Source organism: Rattus norvegicus, chromosome 4 (genome assembly GCF_036323735.1).
Source record: "Rattus norvegicus strain BN/NHsdMcwi chromosome 4, GRCr8, whole genome shotgun sequence".
NCBI classification, from domain to species: Eukaryota; Metazoa; Chordata; class Mammalia; order Rodentia; family Muridae; genus Rattus; species Rattus norvegicus.
The window spans coordinates 68,006,393-68,027,605 of record NC_086022.1 but is presented as its reverse complement, the minus strand read 5'-3'; the positions used below and the strand labels follow the sequence as shown (position 1 = coordinate 68,027,605).

The following is a 21,213-nucleotide window of genomic DNA, read 5'->3' as shown; positions in this document are numbered from 1 at the left end:
ATGAATGATCGGTTCTTCTAGGCTATCGTATTTCCAAGCTTTTGTAGTTGTGGTTGGTGGTGGAATACTCAAGATTGGTATTAAGAGCTGCATATTGGTCAAGCACCCCACCCCTGGGGCCTTTAAAAATGTTTTTGAGCCGGAGTTTCACCAGTTTGCCCAGGCTGGCCTTGAATTTGTGCAGTTAGCCTTCAGCTTGGTTTCTCCTGTCCGCACAGTCTGAAGTGGCTGAGATTATGAGTCTGTGCTGCCAGGCCTAGGTTTCTTTCTGCGGAGAGTATTTTCCACACTTTGTTGAGTCTTAAAAACTGTGAATGTTGCCCTGTTTTGGATCATCAAATATCTTTTTCCTTTTTTTCTAAATTGGGTATTTTTTATTTACATTTCAAATGTTATCCCCCTTTCCAGTTTCCTGTCCATAAGCCCCCCCATCCCCTCCCCCTTCTATGAGGGTGTTCCCCCTCCCCCATCACCGACCCTTTCTGCCTACCCTGACATTCCTCTACACTGTCGGGGTCCAGCCTTGGCAGGACCAAGGGTTTCTCTTCCCATTGGTGCCCAACAAGGCCATCCTCTGCTACATATGCAGCTGGAGCCATGGGTCTGTCTTTGGATGGTGGTTTAGTCCCTGGTATCTCTGGTTGGTTGGTATTGTTGCAAACCTTCAGCTCCCATCAACATTTTTTTTCAAAGATTTATTTATTTTTGTATGTAAGTACACTATTGCTCTCTTCAGACACACCAAAGAGGGCAGATCTCACTACAGATGGTTGAGCCACCATGTGGTTGCTGGGAATTGAACTCAGGACCTCTGGAAGAGCAGTCAGTGCTCTTAACTGCTGAGCCATCTCCCCATCATTTATTAATCATCCACTTACTTACTAGCAAAAGCCAACTTAGCCAGTCACATCCAGTTTATACCTCCAGGATGTATGTATCAAAACATACAGAAGAGGAGTGTTTTAAATGGATGGGCTAGGGGTTGGGGATTTAGCTCAGTGGTAGAGCGCTTGCCTAGGAAGCGCAAGGCCCTGGGTTCAGTCCCCAGCTCCGAAAAAAAGAACCAAAAAAAAAAAATGGATGGACTAATTAGTATTTTTTTTTAATCGCTAATTGTTTGTAACAAGAACTCATTTAGCATTAAATATTTGAAGGAATGCTTTCCTGGGTTCCTTTATCTAAGTATTTTCTGTTATGATGTAACAGTTTTGAAAGCCTTTCTGAGTTACAGGAAGTTGTGTTTAGAAACTGCCATCTAAGTTGCTTGCAACTGAAGAAATTACCCGAGAAGGAAGCAAGGGAAGTGGTTTGAGGCTGAAAAGGAAGGAACATTCTAGCACTGTACAGAGCACCGGCTGGGTGATTAGCCTGCTTTGGGACTCTTCTGTTATTGCCTGTCCTGAGAGTTTCTTCAGGAAGTGTTGGCTTTTTGTTGTGAAAAAGTCTGAGTGTTTTTCTACAGTTCTCAGCATATTAAAAAGGGGACAGGAGAGACTGCCGAGTCTCCATGTGCCCATCATTTTGGTTCCACACTTTTCAAAATGGGGCCTGCCCTGTCTCGCATATTCTCCATCTCTTTCCCCCAACTCCAGTGTTTCATGTTGAATAATCCTGGTGATTATTTACTTCCTAAGTATTCAGTATCTCTAATAACAGGTAAGGACTATATTAATATTCTCATTGTACAGTGATCACTTTTTAAAAGTTCTCTCTCCCCCTTCCCCTCTTTCCCCTTGAGATAGGGTCTTGCTGTAGTCCAGGCTGGTTTAGAACTCTCATTAGACCAGGAATGACCTTGAGTGTTTGATCTTCTACCTCTACCTAAGTGCTGGGATTACATGCTTGGCACAGCCAACCATAGCAGGTTTATGGGGTGATGCCATGGGAACCCAGGGCCTCATGCACACTAGGAAGCACTCTACCAGTGCGACTACAGTCTCAGCATCTCCCCACCTCAGCAACTATTTTATTATCAGTTAATTTAGTATTCAAATTCTCTTGATTGCCTTAGTAAGCAAACTTGTATTCTCAGGATAAAACATATAGACAAAAATCATCTGATATGTCTTTTAGATATGTCATTTAAGTTTGTTGCACACAACACGTATAGAGCTTTTAGCTTTATGAACTTTGTTATTGTGATTATTTTTGTCTGGCTTGAAACAACTATTTTAACTGCTTTGGAACCACACACTTCTGTATTTTGAAAGAACATATATGATAGATTATTTTGTCAGTTTAAGTTTAGATAGATACTCCAGTGAATTTATTTATTTATTTATTTCTTTCTTTATTTATTTATTTATTGTCTCACTGGGTAGCTTTCAATGGTCTGTAACTTGCTGTAGCCTGGGCTGGCCTCAAAACTGACAGATCTGCCTGCGTCTGTCTCCACAGGGTGGTAGGAGGGATAAAGGCATGTACCACTCACTATACGTGGTCAGGGTGTGTTTGTTTTTGATGTGTATGGGTGCTTTGCCTGCACGTGCACCATTTCTCATGCCTGGTATCCTTGAAGGGTGGAAGAAAGTGTCAGACACCCTAGAACTGTATCCACAAACAGCTGTGAGCCACTGTGCAGTTCGGGGAAGTGAACCTGGGTCCTCTGGGAAAGCATTCAGTGCTCTCAACCACTGGACCATCTCCCCAGCCCTATACTTCCTTCGGAGTCTAGGAAAACATTTTTTAAAAAACATTTTTTTCCCTTTAGCAACCCTTAAAAGAGTTTTGTCTACCAAAATTTGCCATGCATTAATAACCTTCTCTCAACTCACTGGCTAACGGGATCAGTTAACCAAACTAATATCCACGACGTTGTAGTGTAATTTGTGTTTTGTTTATAAATACTTTCCCTGTAGTATGCTTTTATTTATAGATTGAGCTTCTCCTGCCTCGGAGTTCCTGGTGTTCCTGTCCCTCCTTTTGCAATGCTTCTGGCTATACATTTTAGTTGGCAACAGGACTTTCCTGGGTAGGCAGTGTATTCTTGTTTGGCCACTCAAGTTGGGAGTGTTTACATTGCTGACATGATATTTCCAAACCTGAAATTCAAGTCCAAGGAGTAATACAGACACTAATTATACCATAAGCATGGGAGAAATGACAAGCGAGTCTCCACCATAGCTCCGGAGAATAAAGAAGCACGAGTCCTCCCCTTTTAAAAGACATCTTACCATTAGTGTTGTTGTTGTTGCGTCTGTGTGTATGGGTGTACGATGTGTGTAGGGGATTACATAGAGCACAGGGGAGGCCAGCACAGTTATGTGAGCTGGGTCCTCCTTTTTTCTTTTGGTTTTTGTGGGACGGAGCCTTGGTAGGTAGGGCAAGCTTGTTTCAAACTCAAGAAAAATCCCTCTGCTTCAGCTTCTTGCGTCTAGGCTTGCAGTCATAGTCATCACACCAAGCCTTCAGTGTTGTCTTGGGGCTGGAGAGATGACTCAGCAGTTAAAAGCTCTCTCTGCTCGTGTTCTGTTTCCAGCGCCCACATGGCAGCTCAAAACCACCTGTAACTCCCGTCTTGTGGGATCTGACACGCTCTTCTGGCCTCCATGGACACTGGGAATTCATGGGGTTCAAATGCATACCTGTAGACAAACCACTTGTAGATAAAAATAAATAAGCCTAAAACGAAAATCTCATCTTAATCAGATGAGACAGGCATGGGGCCTTTAAGTTTTCACTGAAGGCCACCATAGCTTGTAGAGGTGGCAAGGCAACCCTATTTGCAGGACTTTAGCTTCTCCTTTACCTAGAAGAAGCCCTGTGAAGTGAAGTCTTTCCTTAACTCAATTCCCCTTGCAGGCATGATTTCTGCTAGACTGGTTGGAGCAGACTGCCTTAAGGTTACTATCGTTTCTGTCAATGTGGGTGTCTTCTCTGGGCTATTTCCTGTTTTTATGGTGTTCGGTGCTGAAACTTAGGGTAGGTGTGGGACCTGTGAGATGGCTCACGGGTTAAAAAGTGCTCGTTTTGCAAACCTGGTGCCCTGAGTTCAATTGCCAGGATCCACAGAAAGAGGGAGAAAGAAAACAAACTAAATCCACAGAATTGTCCTCTGGTTTCTACACATGCGCTTTGGCATGCGTGTGCTCCATACTCATCACGCACACCAGTGTGCACAAATGAGAAATGTGGGATCGAGAGCTAGGTGGTGGCGGCGGTGGCGCCTGTCTTTAATGCCAGCTCTTGGGAGGCAGAGGCAGGTGGACCTGAGTTTGGAGCAGCCAGCCTTGTCTATAGCGTGAGTTCCAGAACAGCCAGGGCTATACAGGGTATACCCTGCCTTGAAAACGGGGAAAAAAGATAAAGGGGAAAAAAGGGATCTAGAGTGACTTTCTACTTTTTTTTATTTTTGCTTATCTCGAAGAGCCTCGAGAGGTCCTTAGGCCCCATTCTTTTGCCTGTTTTCAGATCTACAGACCCAAGGGTGATATCAAGGTTAGGGTATTTGTTGTTCCACATCACTGGATTTGACTAACTGCTGATGGAAAATTTTCAGGTGTTGGGGGGGCGAGGCTTGGGTCTGTACTGAATCATTGTTCTCTAAGCAATCCAGCGGGACAAATATTTACATAGCCTTTCCATTGTATTAGGTATTCTGAGTAATCTCAGGGTGATAGGTCGAAGGGCGTGCCTTGGCTACACGCAAACGCTGTGCCTTTTACAGAAGGAACTTACAGTGGATTTCGGCTTTGAGGCATCATGAGATCAGCCTCTGAGGGTCCCCAAAGGATGGCTCTTCATTCATTTGCCCTTGTTCTCACAGCATGGTGCTTCACTCGCTCTATTTTTTATTCTCCTTTTGCCTTGAGCTCTAGTATTATGGGTCTTGGTTCTGGTCTTTGCCAAGTGGTACCTATATCCACTTTTTTATTTAATTGGATTTTTTTAAATTTACATTTTAAATGTTATCCCCTTTTCCAGTTTCCCCTCCAGAAACTTGCTATCCAATCCCCCTTCCCCTGCTTCTGTGAGGGTGCTCTCCCACCCACTCGCCCACTCCCTCCCACCTCCCCTACACTGGGGCATCAAGCCTTGACAGGACCAAAGGCCTTTCCTCCCACTGATGCCTGACAAGGTCATCCATCCTCTGTTACATATGTGGCTGGAGCCATGGGTCCCTCCATGTGTACTCTTTGGGTGGTGGTTTAGTCCCTGGGAGCTCTGGGGCTCTGGTTATTGTTTTTCCATAAGGGGTTACAAGCCCCTTCAGTTACTTCTGTCCTTTCTCTAACCCCTCCACTGGGGACCCCATTCTCAGTCCAATGGTTGGCTGTGAGCATCCGCTTCTGTATTGGTCAGGCTCTGGCAGAGCCTCTCAGGAGGCAGCCATATCAGGCTTCTGTCGGCATGCACTTCTTGGCATCCGCAATATTGTCTGGGTTTGGTGACTGCATGTGGGATGCATTCCCCAGATGGGACAGTCTCCAGATGACCCCATATCCACTTCTAAAAGACTACACAGTACCAAAGAATGCTGCCCAGCTCAAGCCTGTTCCACCCCCTTCCCCAAGCTTTCACTATCTATGCTTGGCGATCTTGGGCCCATAGACATTCATATTTTTAGAATCTATATATGCATCCTGGGTCCTTCCACAGGTGGAAGGTAATGGTTTATTCAGTCCAATGCATCCATGACCTCGGGTTGTCGGTTCTGTAGGTGTAGAGAGAGCCTAAGGAGAGAAGAAACCGGTGGACTGGAGCTGGGAACTGGGGTCACTATCTTCCACTCTGAGGCTAAGCAGTTTGAGAATTCTAAATTCGTAGTTGACTGTCCTGGTCGTTACAGGCGAATGTTTGGGACAGCAGCAGGGAAGAGCACAACAGATTCTTAGCTTGACTTGGTGCTGTTCAATGTATGGGCATTGCACATGAACCTTCATTGTTGGCTGTAGACCCCACAGAGGGGGACCATTCTGATGTATTCAGGCACATAGCTTTCTTTTGTGCACACAGCTCATTTGCTCCTTATTAAAATTGAGACTTTAAAAAAAAATTTTGTCATGAAACCGTGATCTTTTGTTATTTTGATTATGTTTCTTGGTGCGGATCTTCCCTACAGGAACCATAGTGGACAATGTGAAATTCTAAAGAGTGTTTGTGGAGCCGGGCTTGATGGCGCATGCCTTTAATACCAGCAAAGTTCTGAGTGTGAGGCCATCCAGGTCTGCATAGCAAGTTCTATACTGTGAGGCCGAGTGTTGGGTAATTTACACTCCTGTTTGACATGAATAGTCTTTGCTTTGTGTCTTTGTCTGTGGTCTCTTAAGCTCTTTGAAATTTATGCAGATGAAAGGAATGTAATCTTGTACCCCACTGGCTTTTTGATTCATTTACTTAATTATTTACTTGTTCAATTAATTAACTTATTTGTTTATGAATGGAGACTCCTGTAGCCTAGGCTGGCCCCCACTCTTGTTGTGGTTGAGGATGACCTTCTGTATCACTCTGAATCACTGGTTTTGTTTTGTTTTGTTTTGTTTTTGAAGATTGCTGGACTTGATGCATTTTATTAGCACTCTTTTCTGGTCAGTTTAGCATAGTATTCATTCGTTTGTTTGTTTGTTTGTTTGTTTGTTTTTGGTTTTTCTGAGAGATAGTGGTGTTCTCCGTAACATTGGCTGGCCTTGAACTCAAGAGATCAAAGCTTGACTTCCCCTACTCAGTGCTGGGATTAGAGACCTGAGCCTCTATGACCAGCTCTTGGTATTTGTTTTTTGTTTGCAATGGTCTTTATTAATTTATTTTTTAATAGCTAAGCCTGGTTTTGTTTTGTTGTTTTTTGTTTTTTGTTTTTCATCAATAAACACATTCATGTCTCTGTGTAAACATTCATGGCCTCTATCCAAAAAAATCTGCTGAATAATTGCCTCATACTGATGCTTTCCTACCCTGTCTTCTGGCCACCTCTGACCTCCTTCCTGCCTGTAAGACTTAGCTCTTCTGAACCTTTCCTCTGGAAGCATCATCATGAGGGGCGTGGCCTCGGGGGCCTGCTCCTTTCAGGCACTGTGTTTTCAGAGTTGAGCAAGTGACACTTAGTTTGGCTGTATTTATCCGGGAGCAGAGCAGGTCCTCCTGGGAAGGAGTCTCAGTAGACCAATGTCCCTGAGCCATGGCCTTAGAGGCCTACTTGCTATTTTCTGCAATCTGGTGACCAGGCAGCTTGCAACCCGGAAGAATCATTTTAGAATCCTTCACTTTCAGATTTGCTTCATGTTTTTTAGTTTACTTCAGTCAAACTTGACATTCAGTTTGGTAACATTCTACAAAAATGAAACTAGGAGACTCCACATAAGTACTATGAACAATGATTATATTTTTTTTTTTTGGCTTGTTTGTTTTTGTATTTTTTTGTTTCTTTTTTGAGACAGAGCTCTGTGTAACAGCCCTGGACCCTGGCTATCCTAGAACTCAGGAATTAGACCAAGCTGGCCTTGAACTCACAGAGATCCATAGCCACTGCAACCACCACCAGGCTGCCTTTTATTTTTAAATGACACATTTTAGGAAACTTTTGGCATTCAAGCCAGCTGTCAGCAAATATTTACGGAGGGGCATACTTTCTGTACCTCAGTAAAATGGAGTCCTCGAGTGGTTACCTTATTCTAACTTTTCTATTTTAACATTCATCCAGACTTTCAAAGACACTGATGTTGGGAAGTGTGGGTGGAAGCAGCTTGACTGAGACACTCTCCAGTGGAGAATACTTTCAGCAATAACCCTGCTTCCTCCTGCTCTTTACTCCCTTTGTGTGTGTGTGTGTGTGTGTGTGTGCGCGTGTCTGTCTGTCTGTCTGTCTGTCTGTCTGTCTGTCTGTTGGTATATCGCACTACATGCATGCAAGTGCCCACGAGACCAGAGGAAGGAATTGCACGCCCCTGAACAGGAGTTACAGGTAGTTTTGACCTGCTCAGTGTGGATACTAGGAACCAGATTGGGGTCCTTGCTGAGCTGCCTTTCCAGCCCCCGACTTTTGAAGATTTAGTTAGGCTAAAAGATTCAGGCATGGAGATTTTGTTTGAGGGTTCTGTTTGATTTTTTGAAGTGGGTATTGAACCTGGACCTCACACATTTAGGCAAGCGTGTAACCACTGGGCTACATTTCCAGGTTGGACCTGGCATCAGGGAGGGGATTTTTCCAAGTCCCTAGAAGATCCAGTTGGTACCAGTTTGTCTCAGCCTGTCTCTCACCTCCCTCCACCCTCACCTTCAGTGGCTTCGGCACTCTGATGTCACATCCTGTAGTTCTGCTTCTGCCTGAAACTCTAGGCCATGAGGTGACACGGGCTGAGTTCCCTTTGTTATGGGTAATGAAGCTGTGAGCAAAGCTTTTAAACCCCTTTTCTTTGCCTCTCTGCATATCCTTGGATGTGCTGATCCGTTCTTTTTGGGCTCCACCCTATTGAGTGGTCCAAATTCAGTGATCCATCCCTACCGTCTCATGACCTGGCTGTGTAACCTTGAACATTGTAAGTACAAAGAAAACCAGAGTCCTGTGTTTTTAAAACAATACTTCATTGGGGTTGGTTTTTTTTTTTTTTTTGTTTTTTTTTTTTTTTTTTTTTTGGTTCTTTTTTTCGGAGCTGGGGACCGAACCCAGGGCCTTGCGCTTCCTAGGTAAGCGCTCTACCACTGAGCTAAATCCCCAGCCCCGGGGTTGTTTTTGATTGCGGACATTTTATTCTCTAGTCCAATGTCTAGATGCTCTCTTTCTCATGTCTTGGTCCCTTTTCCACCTAGTTTGTATTACGGTGCAATATCCTGTTTCTGTGCAAATCAGCTATCTCTCTGTATTTATCAACCCTGCCCGTAGGTTATGGGGGAACACGAGAGTTAGGGGGAGAAGGGAAGTAGTTCGATGTAGTTTCCATCGAAGATGGAGAATCTTGGTTTTTTTTGTTTACTCTGATCTGCGGAGCAGCTGCCCGAATTTACAGGCCGGTGGCAGCTGGGAGGGCACCCAGTTCAGGAGCCTCATCCAGGATTGAAAGTGAAGAGCCCAGCCTTCAAGTCTCGGCCCCAGAGAATACGTTAGACTCGCTTGGGGTCTCACACCAGGTGTGGTAATTTTTGCACTCCTCCTGCAGTAAGAGCCACTCCCCAGCCTAGGGGAGAGCGTGGACTGCCCGGGTTACAGCAAAGGAGAAAAGGTGACTTGTTAGGCTTGGGGTCTGAGAGATGCTCCTGCCTCTTCTGTGACCATCTTTGCTTCCTTTTCCTATGACTGGAGCTGTTTACTTGCTGTTTATCTGCGCCACAGGCACTCTGCATACGTTTGCATTGTCCTGGACAGTTCCTGCTGGGTTGTATGGGGGGCCTCTTTTCAGTCAGTTTGGGAGCTGGGGGCACTTGAGGTCCTAATCAACCCTCTCTGCAGGAGCCATTGTCCCCTGTTGGGGAGAGAACCAGGACTACTTTCCGTGTCTGACCCTTCCCACACCCTACCTTCAGACAAAACTATCTGAGAAGTGCCTTGGGGCCAGCCTCAGTAGTCTAACAAACCCTCTGGGTCTAGATGATTGTTTTTCGTGGTACAAACTGGAGTCTGCTGGTAGGTCTCGGGTGGGATCCCGACCCTGCACTTCTGATTACTTCCCTGTGGATTCTGGGCAGAGGAACACTTTGAGAGGCTCTAGCTCAGACTCGTGGAAGAGGCCCTTGGGAGACTTTGACACCAGTTCTGGGCTTCAGCTAGGGCAGAGAGAATAGTGAGAGGAAAGTGCGGAAGGATGGAAGCTTCAGCCTCTAGTTAGACCGGGGAGCTGCTGCACTCTCCTCCCAACAAACATCACAATAAGTGTTTGCCTTCCTACTCTTTATCCTTTTGACCCCCCCCCCTTGCTTTTATTCTGCACCCAGTTTTCCAGTTAGCCGTGAGGAACAAGGGCTTCCAACAGCCCTACCTTTCTCCTTTGTAAGTTCCTGATCTACATGTTTTCAGTTTTGAAGATTAGAGGCCTCCCTCCCCCTCTTGTTTTTGAGGTCTGTGTTAAATGATCTGGTCTTCCTCCTGTCTGCGTCACCATTTAGCTTTCATTTATTGGGCCTTAGTTGCCCACATCAGGGTTATCGTAATTGCTAATCCCGGTCAGGAAACACATGATGGATGTTGGTTTCTGTTTCCCTTCAGACAGCAAGTGCAAACCGCCCCGTCTTTGTGGCTGACAAGTGTGCTGAAAATGAGGGCTAAAAGAAAATCCCGTAAGATGAGGCTGAGGGAGCGCCTGGAACCTGTAGGGAAATAGCAGGGCCTGCTAGGGATGGACACCAACCACATCCAGACTAGACGTAGACGCACCAGACAGAAGCTGGGTTTGAGGTGAAGACCAGAGATCAGGGAAGTAGTAGTTTGCCTCAAGATGGAGATGAGAAATGAAAAGTAAAACCGGAGCCATCAGAAAGACAGCATCAAGGACAACAGCCAGCTCAAGCTGGCTCTTCTTTTAGATATCCATGCCTCCAGTGGACTTCCAGGTAGAGGGAGCCGCATTGGTTTAGCTCTGTAGTCAGGTTGTCTGGGCTAGACCCAAAAGGATTTTTTTTTTTTTTGGTTCTTTTTTTCGGAGCTGGGGACCGAACCCAGGGCCTTGCGCTTCCTAGGCAAGCACTCTACCACTGAGCTAAATCCCCAACCCCCCCAAAAGGATTCTTACTCTTTTTGACTGACTGTTGTCACTTTCTCAGTAAGGAGTCGGAACCTGCCTGTTTGTGGGAATATTTGAGCAGGTGGCTTTACCCACTGAGCCACCTTGCTGGCCCTGGACAGGTGCTTCAGTTGGGTCATTTCCAGATCTGTAACAAGAACCTTAATGGCAATGACTTTGGGAACAGTAGAGTGAGATGCCTCAAGGGGCACGGTAAGGAAATCTTCCTACACATCTGGCAGAGCTGTAACAGCGTGTGGGGGTGCAGGGGAAGTTTCTACTTTTGGGGCTGAGACCAGAAGGGATTACCTTCTGAAGCCTTTTCTGCTGTAACAGTCTCTTCAGATCCTCTTCCGTGGACTCGGGCAGTACGTGATAAGTTTAGTTTTTGCCCAGCTGTTGAGGGTTCTCAGTGGTACAGGCAGGTGGGAGCAGTTATCTGAAACCACAGAGGCAAAGCCAAAAGTTAGCAAAGCCGAGGTCAGCCTTATCACGGAGCACCAGAAACACTGGAAGCCAAGGTTAGCGGTGGGGAAAGTAAGGAAGGGCCAGTGTGGGAAAATGTTGAGGATGGAGGTCATCACCAACTGCCACCTTTCCTTGAAGCAAAACAAGAATGCCTGACTGGATTCAAGGACTCAGCTAGTGGCCGACAGGGCCGTGGTCTGGAGTTGCTTAAAGGTTTTGTTACATTCTGAAGGCTCAACATTCCTGGAAGTGACTGTGTGCGTGTGCACGCACATGTATGTGTGCAACTCACCACACACGCATTCATGTAGGGCGTCATTCATCTGGAGCTGTCTCCCTTATTTTTTGAGGCAGGTTTTGTTACTGACTTAGAACTCACCAAGTGACTGAGTTTGCTGGCTGGTGAGCTCCAGGGACCTGCCTCTGTGTACTTCTCCAGTGCTGGGAGTACAGGCAAGCCACAGATTAGCTCTTTATTCATTTTTTGTAAGTTCTGGGGATTGGACTCAGGTTCTCACAAGGCTGACCTCGGTTGTCTTGGAACTCATTCTGTAGACCAGTCTGGTCTCAGACTCTGAGATGTGCCACTCTTGAAAAATAAGGTGGACAGCTCTGGAGGAATGACTATGGGCACCAGGGAGTGGAACGTGGTGGTTTGTGTATGCTCGGCCCAGGGAGTGACAGGATTAGAAGGTGTGGCCTTGTTGGGGTAGGTGTGTCACTGTGGGTTTGGGCTTGCTTAAGACCTTCATCCTAGCTATCTAGAAGTCAGTCTTTCACTAGCAGCCTTCAGATGAAGATGTAGGACTCCCCAGCTCCTCCTGCATCATGCCTGCCTGGACACTGCCATGTTCCTACCTTGATGATGATGGATTGATCCCCTGAACCTATAAGCCAGCCCCAGTTAAATGTTGTCTTTATAAGAGTTGCCTTGGTCATGGTGTCTGCGCACACACATGCACACATAGTCACTTCCAGGAATGTTACCGAGCCTCCAGAACTGCCTTTCTGACTGAGCAGTCTCTCTAGCTCATAGAAATGAGTTCTAAAGACTAGAGAATGATTTCCACTTGGATGTTTGTTTGTGAAAATCCACCAGTGTTAATAAAATCAGTTTTGCATTTCTGCTCACCAGTGACAAAACAACTGAAAAGTAGTAGTGAAGTGAGCTGCCTGATGTGGGCGCTGGGATTCAAACTTGGGTCCTCTGGAAGGGCATGGAGGGCTCAGACCATTCGGCCATCTCCAGCCATCTCCAGGCCTCTTAGTGCCTTTCTCAGCAGGCAGTGGTTTCTGAACAGATGCTTCACACTCCGTTGCCAGTGTTTTTCTTCTTTCATAGCTATGTGCAAATGAGGTCTATAACAGTTAGGTCAGATACTGTGTATATCATTTGTAACGAATGCCTGGCGGTGGCGGCACATGCCTTTAGTCCAAGCACTCAGGAGACAGAGGTAGGCGGATCTCTGAGTTTGAGACCAGCCTGGTCTACAGAGTGAGTTCTAGGACAGCCGAGGCTACACAGAAAAACCCTGTCTCAAAACAATAACAACAACAACAACAAAACAAAAAACAAAAACACCCCAATAACTATAAAAGAATAAATAAAAAATAGAATAAAAATGTACCCCTCCTGATTGAGCTGTTTGGTAAATATATCTTTATTATTATTTATTTGGGGTTTTTTTGTTTGTTTGTTTGGTTTGGTTTTTTGTTTTGCTTTGTTTTTTGTTTTTGAGATAGGGTCTCTCTTTGTGACCCTGGGTGTCCTGGAGCTGTCTATGTAGACAGAGATGGCTTCAAAATTACAAAGATCCTCCCATCTATGCCTCTCAAACCCTGGATTTAATAGTATGTGCCACATACCCTACTTTTTTTTTAATTTATTATACCTTTACTTTCTTTTTTTTAACTCAGAGGCAGAGGCATGTAGATCACCATGAGTTTGAAACCAGCCTGGTTTTCATGGCAAGTTCTAGGCTGGTTGAGATATGTGTGTGTGTGTGTGTGTGTATATATATATATATATATATATATATACACACACCCTGTTTTTGTTGTTTGTTTAAAGTATCTATTTGCGTATGTGCAATCAAACTGAGGTCATCGAGTTTGTTGGCAAACTTACCTTTACCCAGTGTGTCATCTGACTGGAACAGTGTACCTTTTAAAACTGTATTCTTTGTGTAGGATAGATTAGCCTATGTTAATTACCAAAGGAGACAGCATTGGTCTGTGCTGAGTCAAAGTTTAATGAACTGTTTTCTTTTTAATCTACTTCACACACGCCAAGCAGGTGCCCTAGCACTGAAGTCGAATCTTGCAGTTCAGTGTTTTAGGCTGGCATATGAAATAACGGACTTCAGCATGGTTTCTCACATCTCCACGCCCTGCTTATTTGTACCCTTCTCCCTGTGCCCTTCCCTGCTCCCCTGCGCCCTCTTGGTAATCCCTTTCTTCTCCCCAACAATTCCCCCTTCTGTATCCTCTTTCCTCCTCCCCCTCTGATTAGAACTCAGAGATGCCTCTCTCCTGGCCCACTTTCTACATCCATGTCATGTGAATATGGCTGCCTTCTGGTTTTTTCATTTCATTATGAAGTACAAACACTGATGGTTGTCCTCCTTCCTTCCAGGAACCTCTGCAAATATTCTCACGATGTTCTCTCGGAACAGAACTTCCAGATCCTGAAGAATCATGAGCTCTCTGGGCTTAACCAAGAGGAGCTAGCTTGCCTCCTGGTCCAAAGCGACCCTTTTTTCCTGCCCGAGGTAGGTCCTGGTTCTCACTTTAAACACCAGGCGAGAGAATTATGTGCAAGACAGGCATGCTGTGCACACCTTTAATCTCAGCACTCTTGGGTGGCAGATCTATTTGAGTTTGAGGCTAGCCTTGTCTACGTAACAAGTTCTAGGCCAGCCAAGGCTACTTGGTGAGACCCTGTCTCAACAAATAAAAGAAGAATTTGGGTACACATGCCTCCTTCACTAGGCTGCCCAGGGATTCCACTGTGAACAAGGACGGGTTAAGGACATGATGGTAGCTGGACTGGTTAAGGCTTTTACATCAGGGTAGCCTTGGGATCGAAGCTGGAAAGATGCCTGGGAGATGCAGGTACAGGTTGTGCCACTGTTCCAGAGACTCCTACCGTAAATTCAGTGATTAGGAAAATATACTTTAAGCTTTTTTCTCCTTGATAGCCTCATCATGGGTCTGTAGGCTATAGTCTAGACGCCAAACCTGGACTAAAACCAGTCTAGAAACAGTCTATTGGAACGTAGACGTGGAGACGAGTAAACAGTTTTTCTGTTGCTGTTTTTCCCCTCTGGGTAGTTGCAAACAGAGACGGAATGGCCAGAAGAGCCTAAAGTGTTTACTGTGGACCGTCACAGAACTATGGTACCTCTGGATCCTTCATGGATCCCGGCGAGCAGATACACAGCATGGTCGGGTAGAGGGTCCAACACCTTTTTGCAAGACTCGTGCTAGTGAGTTAGCGCCTGTTGTCTTCAGCATGTGGCTTCCATCTCTTAGTACAGGGATTTCTCACTGGTCGCCACTTTTTAGTCAGTAGGATTGTAGAAGGGAAGTTGAAGTTGAACAGTTTTAGTTTATCTTTTAGAAAATTGGGCGCGGCGTGTAGCACATCTGCTCACATCTCATTGGCCAGTGCTTGTCACATGGTCATATTAGCTGAGAGGGGGGCGGAGAAATGTAGTTTCCGGCAGAGTTGAGTAGCTGGCTGTCAAGGACTTCTATTAGTAAAGGAAAGACCTTCTATTAGTAGAGGAAAGACCATGGTAGATAAGTGAAGTCTCATCTGCGTAGGCTTACAGAGTGGAGAGTCGGTTGATGTTGCTCCAGGGACCATGTCTGACCCGAGAAAAACCCCTGAGTGTATCCTTGAGTGTATCCACAATACAAAGTCATACCAGCCTCACACAAAACGGGAGACAGAGCAAAACCGGAAAGGGGAGAAGAAAGACAGGAAGGAGCAGAAGACAGACAGGGAGACGGAGCAACACAGGAACGGGTGGAAGGGTAAAAGCGATTGGCAGCTATCAAGAAGGTTGGAGTTCTGTTAGATAAGACAGGCTAGCCAGTGGAGATTTATTTCTTGAGGATCTGACCATTTTGGGACATTTAAAGACTTGGCACAACAGGTGATTTTTGAGGTGTCCCCTGAGCTCCAGGAGCGCGGAAGGCAGGGCGTGGCGTAAGAGTGGGTTGATGGGGAGAAGACATGCTTTCTCCTTTCCCAGCTCCAGGTCTTCCTTAGGTGCTTAGAATGCTCTGCTCCACTTCTATCTCTTTCCTCCCTCCCTGCTCCCCTTCTTTCCCCTCCTCTTCCCTAGAGTGGGATGTTCTCAGTCCCCTTAGCATCGCTCAGCATCCCGGACTCTGCCTCTAACTTCCTGTGCAACCTTGGACAAAGCTTCAAACCCTCTGGTGCCATTGGTTGTTTTACATCAGCTAAGATTTAGAAGTGCCTGCAAGCATCGGGGACTATGTGAAATACTGAATAAAACAGTGAACAAGATACACTTCCCTGTCCTAAAAAAAAATTATTGGGTGCAAAAGTAGTTTTTGGAGGGTGTCTTAGGGTTTTATTGCCGTGAACAGACACCATGACCAATTCGAGTCCTATAAAGGACAACATTTAACTGGGGCTGGCTTACAGGTTCAGAGGTTCAGTCCATTATCATCAAGGCAGGAACATGGCAGCATCCAGGCAGGCTTGGTTTTATATCTTCATCCGAAGGAAGCCAGGAACAGACTGAGCTACTGCACGCAGCTAGGAGGAGGGGTCTCCAAGCCCACCCCCCACAGTGACAGGCTTCCTCCAACAAGGCCACACCTTCTAATAGTGCCACTTCCTGGGCCAAATATATGCAAACCACCACAGAGGGTTTCTCTTCAATAACTGCAGAGGGTTTCTATGCCCAGTTAGCCTGTTTAGCTCTTGAATAAATGACACAGGAACCTGCTATTTTTATTAACAAACTTCACGAACTAAGATGGGCAGGTTCTGAGGACTCGGGGACTAGGCTACTACTACCCAGCTATGCCATCTGGTCTTGCCCTGGCTTGCTCTGGTCCACGAGTGTCCTCATGTCTGCTTTCTTATCGTGACCACATGGTGAATCCTCCTGGTCCATCCCCATGGTCTCTCCACCTCTCTGTTCCTCTTTTTCATCTCATCCTTCCCTGTTCTCTTCTGCCCAGCTGACTGGCCGATCAGCACTTTAATTAACCAATCAGAGGTGATGGGAAGCAACCTTTACACATCATTGATACAGGATATCGGTAATGATGACAGTGCCAACATTCTGATTGCAACCACATCTCTGGGCACAGCAATTAGCATCTGAATACACTGAATACACAGTGCATAAAAACATCCCCTAACAGTTGGGGACAGGGAGATGTCTCTCAGCCTGACGGTCTTTGTTCAATCCCCTGCACCCACATGATAGAAGGAGAGAACTGATCCCCCTAAGTTGTCCTTTTTGTACCTCAAAAATGTCCTGAAACTCACTCAACTGTCTAGCCTAAGCTAGTGAAGTCTTGATTCTCTTGCCTTAGCTGCTAGGTGCTAGGATTATAGACAATGTACCATACATTCTTGTTCTTGGGTATGTGATTTATTTGTTTGTTTGAGACAGGGGTCCGCTGTGTAGCTGGAACCCACAGAGATCCACCTGCCTCTGTCTCCCTAGTTGGGGTTAAAGGTATACACCACCTCACATGCTCTTTGTTTTGTTTTATTAGAGACAGATCACCCGATGTAGCCCAGGCTAGCCTTGAACAAACGTACTCTCTCCACCTCTTGAGGGCTCATAGTAGTAGACATGTACTATTACGCTTGGCGTACCTGCTACTGGGAGTTGAACCCAGGGCCCTGTGCCACAAGCCAGCCACTGGATTACGACTGTGTGTCCAGGTGATGCTTATGGCCCAGTTACCACGCTTTAAGAACTGTGGTCTAGAATTAGATTCTGTAGCACTTATGCACTGGATCTGGTTTTAGAAGCTACTGATGTGACTCTTATCACTATTCTCGGAGTCAGCCTTTGTCTCTGCATCCAGACTCATTCCAGAGGTCCAGGCAGACCTGGTTTATGCAACCTATTGAACTAAACATCTTCATCTTTCAGACTCCTGCAAGGTCAGGCTAATCACTAATCACTAATCACTTTCTTCATCTAGTGGCTGAGACACTTGCCTCATACTCCTTACTTTCTACAATACGGTCTTACACTTCGTCACTCTGCCTCACAACAGATGTTTGGTAGGCAGACAGAACAAATATTCTCCTTCTGCTGTTGAAAAGGAAACAGAAACTAGAAGGTCACTGGGACTGTGAGGTCACCCAGCTGCTTCTAGGGCCTTGGCCTTTAAAGCAGCCTCTGTAAGTCCTGATTGCAACATCCCTGTCTTTAGAGTGCAGATGTGTTGGTTTGGAGCAGCGGTTCACAAATTTCCTAACGCTGGGTCCCTTTAGTGCAGTTCTCATGTTGTGGTGACCCCCGACCATAAAGTTATTTCATTGCTACCTCATGATGGTAGTTCTGCTGCTGCTATGAATCTTATCCTGATATGTGACCGTCCCCATCCCCACCTCCACCCCCACTCCGGAAAGGGATCATGACCCATAGGTTGTTTAGATAGTAGGTAAGGACTTCCTTTCTGAGTTGGACATAGTGGTGTGTGCCTGCAACCCCCACCACTTGGGAGGTCAGGGAAGGAGGATTATAAATTGAAGTCTGGAGTGTGCTACATGACGAGTCCCTGTGTCAAAAACCTGAAAACAAGGCTAAGCAGCACAGTGGTGTGCTCCTTTAACTCTGGCTAACAAGCAAAACCAAAGTGGGAGGGGTGTGCGCACCTTTACCCCAGTTCCTGGGAGGCAGAGGCAGGTGGACCTCTTCAGAGTTCAGAGGTTAAGAGGTCCTGAGTTCAATTCCCAGCAACCGCATGGTGGCTCATAATCATCTATAATGTGATATGGTGCCCTCTTCTGGCCTTCAGCCATACATGCAGGCAGAATAAATCTTTAAAAAAAAAAAAAAGGGTTCACACCCCTCCTCCTTCCTACTCCTCCACCCCTCACATACAAAGCATTCAAAAAGGTCCTACTATGGCTCTCAGAGACAAATGGCAAAATCCCAATGTTGCAGATAGGACACACATGTCCTTTCAACTGTAGAGTAAGTTGGGATCCAAACTAGACTTCCTCTTTGGTGCTCCCTTACGATGGCCTGTGTGTATGCCATTTGAGTTTGATTCTTCCAGGAATTGTCAGGAATTCTTCCAGGAACTTTATCCCCTTACGTTTCTTTTCTTTTAAAGATTTATTTATTTATTTTGTATATGAGTACACTGTAGCTGTCTTCAGACACACCAGAAGAGGGCATCGGATTCCATTACGGGTGGTTGTGAGCCACCATGTGGTTGCTGGGATTTGAACTCAGGACCTCTGGAAGAGCAGTCAGTGCTCTTAACCACTGAGCCACCTCTCCAGCCCAGTTTCTTTTCTTTTAAATGCAAGGTTTTTGTACTGAATTCGTGATCCTCTTTGCCTCAGCCTCTTGAGCACTGGGTTACAATTCTTCTTCGGACTCTCCTATCCCCAAATAAGTCACCTGTTGAATCCATTTCATCAGACTAGGGCGAGCATGCATTGTCTCCCGAGACACGCCTCCTCTTTATGGGAAACGGGGCTTGTGCATTCCTTAGCAGGCGGGCGGACCCAGCTGTTCTTGCCCCATTGTTCTTTCTTTCTTCTCTAGATATGCAAGAGTTACAAAGGAGAGGGCCGAAAACAGACCTGCGGGCAGCCACAGCCATGCGAGAGACTCCACATCTGTGAGCACTTCACCCGGGGCAACTGCAGTTACCTCAACTGTCTCAGGTCTCACAACCTGATGGACAGAAAGGTGTTGACCATCATGAGGGAGCACGGGCTGAGTCCTGATGTGGTCCAGAACATCCAGGACATCTGCAACAACAAACACGCCAGGAGGAACCCGCCTGGCACGAGAGGTATGCCCTTTTCCTTTTTAATTGCGTGACTTGGCAAGTGGGGCATGGTAAGTAACACCTTAACATCCTAGCACTCAGGAGACCGAGGCAGGCGGATCTCTGAGTTCGAGGCCAGCCTTCCCTGTACAGTGAGTGAGCTCTAGGACAGCCAGGGCTACACAGAGAAACCTCATCTCAATAAACATGCAAGCAAACACACACAAAAAGAAGAAAGAAAAATTGCAAGGAAAGAAATCTGCCTGTAAGGTCTCAACTTCGTTATCTGCATAGCACCACTAAATACGATTGAAGTAATGATCTGCATGCAGTTTTAAGAGTGGCTATATTCCCTCACTTTAGAAGAGCTTATCATAGTCCGGTGGTGGCAGCACACACTTCTATGTATAACAAACATCCCAGCACTCAGGAGGCAGAGGCAGGAGGATCTCTGAGTTGGACAGCAGCCTGTTCTACAGAGCTAGTTCCGGGACATCCAGGGCTACAGAGAGAAACCCTGTCTCAAAAAAAAAAAAGTTTGCCTGGGGGTGGGGCATGTGTGCATTCATTAATTCCAGCACTTTGGAGAACGAGGCCAGCCTGGTCTATATAGAGAGACTTTGTCTGAGAAGCCAAACAGTTATTTTGATATTTTATTTTTGTCCTTGAAGCTTTTTTTTTTAAATGGGAATCAAAAACATTTTTTGAAATTCAGAAATTTTTAGCCTTGGTCCAGTTGTTTAGTCTTGTTCTCTGTGTGTGCATTCGCACACTGGTGCACATGGATTGTTCTTAATGACAACTGTTTATTTATTTCGTGTGGAAGTCAGGACAGTTTTCAGGAGTCGGTTCCCCTTCTGTCTTACAAGTCCTAGGGATGAGCTCAGGGTGGTGACTGGGAGTCATCTTTCCAGCCAATCACATACTCTTGATTATTTGTTTTAAGACAGAATCTCACTGTGTGGTACTAGCTGGACAGGACCTCACTAGATAGACCAGGCTAGCCTCAGCTCACATGGCGATGCTTGCCTGTCTCCTGAGTGCTGGGATTGAAGGCATGCACCACAGTGCCCGGCTCACGTTGCACGTTTTGTGGTTAAAGCATCTGTCTGCTGTGTGTATGGATGCGTTGTGATATTTTTACACGCGTCCATCGATGCGTTCTCCAAAACTGTCCTCCTATAAATATTTTATCATCTTAAAAGTTGTGCGTATGTGTGTGGGAGCTGAGGTGGGTGTGTGCATTTGAGTGCAGGTTACTGCAGAGGCCAGAGGTGTCAGCTGTCCCTGGAGATGGAGTTATAAGCAGTTGTGGGCAACCCAACATGGCTTTGTAAAAGCAGCAAGCTTTTTAAAGCAGTGATCTACCTCCCCAGCCCCTTTCTCTTTGAGACTTCATAATGGCCCATACTGTGGCGTTACCTCATCTTGCTTGTTCAATCATTGCTTGATGGACAGTGGTTTGTTTCTACACAGTAACCACCTCAGGAATAGCGCCACTGTGAATGTGGGTGCGCAAATGGTGCCTTGAGACACTTCCTCTGGCTTTTTCAGGAGCATAACAAGAAGCCCATTTCTAGATCATTCCGATGCGTTGGGTGTTTCGAGGAGCTGCCATGCTGCTTTCCATAGCAGCTCTGCTGATTTCCTTCCTCCGGCCCAGTCCCATCCTCCATCCCCAAGACACAGGATTCACTTTACTTCACTCAGTCCAGAGCGTTGATGAAACAGCCGTCCTAAGGGATAAGAAACGATACTGTTTCTTAAGCATTTTCATATAACATACCGTGGTACTGACCTGAAAACCTTTGTCTTTTAATTTAAACTAAATTAAATTATTGTCTTAGTTAGGGCCACTATTGCTGTGATGAAACACTGTGACCAAAGCAACTTGGGGAGGAAAGGGTTTATTTATTTGCCTTACACTTGCACACATCACGCTGTTCATCACGGAAGGAAGTCAGGGCAGGAACTCAAGCAGAGCAGGGACTCAGAGGCCAGAAGCTGATGTAGAGACCATGGAGGTGTGCTGCTTACTGGCCTACTCACCCTTCCTTCCTCCCTCCTTCCCTCCCTC

General features: G+C 45.9%; 1 protein-coding gene and 1 pseudogene across 3 annotated transcripts in view; both read left to right on the top strand.

The window, feature by feature from the left end:
* Hmgb1-ps18 (high-mobility group box 1, pseudogene 18) overlaps positions 1 to 21,213 on the top strand; it is a 600,236-nt pseudogene that overhangs the window by 31,471 nt on the left and 547,552 nt on the right.
* Zc3hav1 (zinc finger CCCH-type containing, antiviral 1) overlaps positions 1 to 21,213 on the top strand; it is a 50,299-nt gene that overhangs the window by 1,748 nt on the left and 27,338 nt on the right. For all 3 annotated transcript variants that reach the window (NR_174122.1, NM_001398725.1, NM_173045.3), the window contains exons 2-3: positions 13,750 to 13,885; positions 18,908 to 19,160. Coding sequence is in view for 2 of the 3 variants with exons in the window: in NM_001398725.1 (NP_001385654.1) it covers positions 13,750 to 13,885; positions 18,908 to 19,160 (389 nt within the window). In the remaining variant the exon portion in view is untranslated. The remainder of the gene's footprint in view (positions 1 to 13,749; positions 13,886 to 18,907; positions 19,161 to 21,213) is intronic.